Source organism: Nicotiana tabacum, chromosome 19 (genome assembly GCF_000715075.1).
Source record: "Nicotiana tabacum cultivar K326 chromosome 19, ASM71507v2, whole genome shotgun sequence".
Lineage (NCBI taxonomy): Eukaryota > Viridiplantae > Streptophyta > Magnoliopsida > Solanales > Solanaceae > Nicotiana > Nicotiana tabacum.
The window spans coordinates 54,684,935-54,690,841 of record NC_134098.1 but is presented as its reverse complement, the minus strand read 5'-3'; the positions used below and the strand labels follow the sequence as shown (position 1 = coordinate 54,690,841).

At 32.7% G+C, this 5,907-nt stretch overlaps 1 protein-coding gene across 1 annotated transcript; it reads left to right on the top strand.

Annotated features, from left to right (window-relative positions):
* Positions 1-1,752: 1,752 nt before the first annotated feature.
* Positions 1,753-5,613, top strand: LOC107778486 (phospholipase A1-Igamma2, chloroplastic). The gene is made up of 4 exons (XM_016598754.2): positions 1,753-2,467; positions 2,553-2,797; positions 3,112-3,603; positions 5,185-5,613. The coding sequence occupies exons 1-4, from the start codon at positions 1,880-1,882 to the stop codon at positions 5,426-5,428; spliced, it is 1,569 nt and encodes a 522-aa protein (XP_016454240.1). The 5' UTR covers positions 1,753-1,879; the 3' UTR covers positions 5,429-5,613.
* Positions 5,614-5,907: the final 294 nt, after the last annotated feature.

Genomic DNA, 5,907 nt, shown 5'->3' with positions numbered 1-5,907 from the left:
TACTGATATATTGTCTTTTTCGTCTGCTTGAGCCGAGGGTCTATCAGAAACAACCTCTCTACCTCTTGGGGTAGGGGTAAGGTCTGCGTACACTCTACCCTCCCCAAACCCCACTTTTAAAATTTTACTGGGTTGTTGTTGTTGTTGTTGTTGTTGTTGTTGTTGTTGTTGTTGTAATACTTTCTTTTCATATTATAGATAGTTTTTTTTTGTATTTCAACAAATGAATATTTGTTTTTACATGATATAAAAAAGTATTTTTTTATTTCAACAAAAAAAGTCCTTTCTTTTCATTGAAAAAGTATTTTCCTTCATTTCAACAAAAAAATATTTTCTTTTCATAATGTAAAAAAAATATTTTTTTTATTTCAACAAAATGAGTATTTTCTTTTATTTTAATAAAATGAGTACTTTATTTTCATGTTGTAAAAATAGTACTTTCTTTTTCAACCAAAAAAAGAGTATTTTCTCTTTAGGTGTGGAGCACAAATTTTAACGTTATTTTTGTGTAAAAAAGTAAAGCAACACATTAGTTCCTTTGGGCTTGTGTTAATTTTTAGAAGAATAATTAAATTTTTTGAAGAAAATCGAGTCCTGAAAATGTTGGGTATTTGGGAGGGGGGGGGGGGGGGGAGCAAGGGAACATGGGGACTTGGGGGAAAGGGGTGAGGAGAGTAGCATAAAAATATATTTTCTGCTTTCTAACCAAATACTAGAAAATATTTTTCGCAAAAAGTTTTTCACTCACCAACCAAACAAGGAAAAATAAGTGATAAAACCACTCATTTTTCATAGAAAATATTTTCTTCATACCCAAGACTACTCTATTTTCTTTTTTCAGTTGCAACTTTTTTTTTATTTCCTCCGTCCAAGAGCTCCCCACCTTGTTCTTGGGATGACTCGAACTCACAATCTATTAGTTGGAAGTAGAGAGTGCTCACCACTAGAGTAACCGATTCTTGTGTGGTTGCAACTTGCAATGCAAGGAGAGACGTAAACAATATTAACAACCAGAACCATATGTCCATCCTTACCTTTTTGCTCAGTCATTAATGCTTTGGGTGGGCCTTTAAGCAAGGGCGAATTTGTTGCTACGAACAAAAATATTTGATTCTTACGTACATTAAATTTGATTAAGTCAAGTTCATAAGGAGTTCTAGTTACAAATTGGAACGGGATTGACTTGTTTTTTCTTTTATTTTTCAATTCTCGGTTTTGAATTCTTGTAATGAATTTGGAGGTGTTTTATTTTAATAGCTAAGTTTTATTTATTTTGCATACTTTTACAAGTGGGTATGTGATGCTACTATATTTATGTCGAGAATATATGAAATAAGTAAATGAGTATGAAAAGATTTTTAATATTGTGTTAAAGTATTTCTTAAATGACTATAGCTAAGTAATAAAGCTCAAGTAACAACATAGCACATATTATGTATTTTATTCATTTAATATTAACATCGGGTGACATGTCATATGTGAAAGGAAGTAGCTTAATTTCAACCAAAATTATATTTGGAGGTTCTCTTGAAATGTGGAAACCAAAATCAAATAATAGCTTCACACGCATCAAAGTTAATTAAAAAAAGAAAATCGAAGATCATTATTTGGAAGCTTCTTGAGACTTGAGAATTCATCGTAGGTCAACCTCCAAAGCTCTTATTCAAGATTATAAGGCCCATGTGAAACATGCTCACTTCATTTTTCAACACATCAACAAAATAATTTTTTTAATAACCCGGTGGACCTTATTATATCAACTTTCATTTTTTCTTGAATGATGAAACGTGAAGAATATCATTATATTACCCCTCAGCCTTATCATTGATCTCAACTATTCTGTTTCATCTTCCAAAGAAGAAAAAGCTTTAACATTTCAATGGCTTCTCTTACTAACTCAATTCTTACATTCCAAACAAGTACACGCCATCAGCACGAAGGTACAAGTTTTAGACCCGATTCATTGCCTTATTCTTCTTTTTTCCCTAGCCAAAAGTTTCCAAATATAGTCAAATTGTCAACAAGAACACCCTCCTTGTCTTCTAAAAGTAGTCGATCTCTCACATCTATCATCAATGAGCTCGAAAAGGAAAGGGACAATAATATGGTGGATGAATTAGAAGTTGGTGAAAATACTAGCACAACAACAATAAAAATTCAAGAACCAGAATTACTAGCAGATCGATGGCTAGAAATTTTTGGCAAAGATGATTGGGTAGGCATGCTTGATCCACTGGATCCACTTTTAAGAAATGAGTTAATTCGATATGGAGAAATGGCTCAAGCTTGCTACGATGCTTTCGATTTTGATCCATATTCTAAGTACTGTGGGAGCTGCAAATTTCCACGGCACAAGTTTTTTGACGGCCTAGACATGGCCAACTATGGCTACGATATCACACGTTATCTATATGCAACTTCAAATATTAACTTGCCAAATTTCTTCAAACAATCTCGTTGGCCTAAGGTATTGTTGGTGGTCGTCTCATTAAAAAATTTAAATTGTTAAGAAGTTATACTTATAATTAATTTATTATATTATGTCTAAATAGGTATGGAGCAAAAACGCGAATTGGATTGGTTATGTTGCTGTTTCAAATGACGAAACTTCAAAACGCTTAGGCCGCCGTGACATAACAATTGCATGGAGAGGGACTGTGACTCGTTTGGAGTGGATTGCTGATTTAATGGACTTTCTCCGTCCGATTTCTTCAGACAAAATACCTTGTCCTGATCCTAATGTCAAGGTCGAATCTGGGTTTCTTGATCTCTACACTGACAAAGACGAGAATTGCAGGTAACATCTAAAACTTAAATTTGATAGGTTAAACATTTAGTTTTTCAATAGTGAACCCATTATACTTTTAAACTTATCCATTCATAGCTATTTATTTGTTGAAATTTCACTGATTTTTTAACTATCTCTAGTTCCTTGTTGAAAACATTAATTTAGTTGAACCCATTACACTATTTAAATATAGGATTTAGAAATTTAATGTATTTGTTTAATTGAGCTCTAGTAATTTTTTTTACATGTATATCTAAACAAGTTCACTGTAAAAAAAAGTTGGTTTAGTTAAACTCATTAATTATATGCTACCTACTCTGTAGGTACTGCAAGTTCTCAGCAAGAGAACAGATACTAACCGAGGTGAAAAGATTAGTAGAAAAGTACCCAAATGAGGAAATGAGCATAACAGTCACTGGACACAGTTTAGGCAGTGCATTGGCAATATTGAGTGCGTATGATATTGTGGAAACGGGTTTAAATATAAGGGCAGATACTAGGACTGTGCCTATTGGTGTATTTTCCTTTGCAGGGCCAAGAGTGGGAAATGCAAGGTTTAAAGAAAGACTTGAAAAGTTGGGTGTGAAAGTTCTGAGAGTTGTGAATGTTCATGACATTGTTCCAAAGTCCCCTGGGTTAGTGTTTAATGAGCATTCTCCGTCTATGGTTAAGAAGATTTGTGAAGGGTTGCCGTGGAGTTATTCGCACGTTGGAGTTGAGTTGGCATTAGATCACAAGAATTCACCTTTCTTGAAACCAACTAATGATCTTGTTTGTGCTCATAACTTGGAGGCTCATTTGCACTTGCTTGACGGGTTAGTCTTCTTCTTTTTGAAAGTTTTACTCTTTTAATGCACATAATTGACAATTCAAGAATTTGTGTCCAAGCGTCCAACAATGTAGTGTTAGATCTCTATAACAACATTCCTATATAACAGTCAATCACTATAAAATTAAAAAATTTCGGAACCGATATTTTATGTTATGTTATAATATATGTCCTCTGTAGCAATACTTCACTGTAGCATCAAAACAATATCGGAACAAACACGATTGTTATAGAGATATTTGGCGGTAAATGGAAAATATGGGTTACACCGATGATTATAAAAGACTTTAAATTAATCACACGAAGGTATAAAAAAAATTACACAATGAATTAGTTCATTGAAAGTTTAATTCTAGCTTCTAGGTATATAAGTACATGTTTTCTGATCGCATTAAAGTAATACGTGATTGTTTAATTTGAAATAAGAGGATGCATAATCCGTTGGAGCCATAGCTTAAGTTGAGTTAGCACCAAACAAGAAACGGAGTAAGTTTCTAATTTCTGAATCGTGCGAGCTAAATCTATGGAGCTCCAACTCTTTTTTCTTGCAAATTTTAATGCATTAGTACGAGCAAAAATGATTGAAAAGTCTGCTATTTGAAATGGTATACAATACAATCCATAATTCCAAGAGCTAATCAAAAGTTTTGGACAAATAAAAAATTCCAAAATTACCTACTCGATCCATTATTAACTAATCTGAGTTGCGGTGGACATACAAAAGCTTCAGTCAATAAAAAATAAGATCACGTCCGAAAGGAGTACTTTAAGCATAGCTAGAATGAGATTTCTTGTACGAATTATTAATGGAGATGAGATCATGTTAAAATCTTGTCCATAACAGAAAATATATATAATAGGGTATTTATCAATCAAACTTTATATAGTAAAGGTAGTTGTGAGGTAGACAGGTGGGAATTTGTAATTATTTACAGTTCAGCATATTGATTGAGATTTGAGAAGATGCATAGACGAAGACTTAAAAAAGGAAATTGATAAAAAAAAGGAAAGTGCTCGGGCACCATCACATATTTTTATTAATTAGGAAAGACGAGTCATTACTAATTCATAATTGTTTAATCGGCATAATTATCTTGTTTTGCCCTTCTTGACAGATCTTACTGATCACATGAATCCACACTGTGAGAAACTCTGATAATTTTTTTTTTTTTTTTTAAGAAAACAAAGTCCTCCCGCTCATAGTGATTAAATAGTTTAACTTCTATATAATACTTTAATTATTTTTCATGTCACATATAAAATAGTAGGTAAATTTTTATAATAAAGGCTAATCGATAATCAGATAATTAACGGCGTATAATATTTTTATTATCGAGTTAAAATAACTTAAAATAACAAGAAACTGTTTATAGTAATCTTGAAAGAATGACATTAATAACAGTACTATAGCTCGTTAGATACATGGACAACATAAAATTATTTACTCTATAAGTGTACACAAGTAAAATAATTTGCTTAAAAACCCGGCTAAGTAAAATAGGTTAGTAGTACTGCTTATTATTAGGGGAGATTGACTGACTGTTGATTTGGATTTATGTGTGGACAGATATCATGGGAAAGGAAGAAGGTTCGTGCTAGCAAAGGGAAGGGATATAGCATTAGTAAACAAAGCATGCGATTTCTTGAAAGATCATTACTGTGTTCCACCAAATTGGAGACAGGATGAAAACAAAGGCATGATTAGAGACAAAGATGGCCGTTGGATTCAACCTGAACGTCCCAGAGTACTTGATGATCACCCTCCAGATATTCATCATCACCTTAAACATTTAGGCCTTTCATCTTCTTGATAATATAATGAAGGGAAAAATAAAACTTAGAAGAAGTACGTCACTAGATATATTGGATGTTGACAAAGGGCCAGGAAAATTTAGAAATATATGCAAAATATACAATGTGAATATGTGATGTACCATCGTTTTTTTGTATTTGTATTTAGAAATTCACTAAATATATATAAATAAATTATCCGAAACACAGTAATTAAGCTGTCTTTTTTAGATTTTAGAACTCATAAACTTAAAAAATGAATCTGCCTCTAGTCATGAGCTACCCGCACAGACGGTACTTTATGCTTTCGATCAATCAGAAACTGTAAATCTGTTGAGAAGCTTCAGCTATGGCAGAACCGAACATTCTAGAAGATACGAAATGAAAGAGAGAGAGAGAGAATGAGGAGAAGTTGCTTCTGTTATTAGCTTCAAAGAAGAAAATGAATAGTGGTAATACAACTGATAGTAGACTACTCTATTTATATTGTACATCCGAC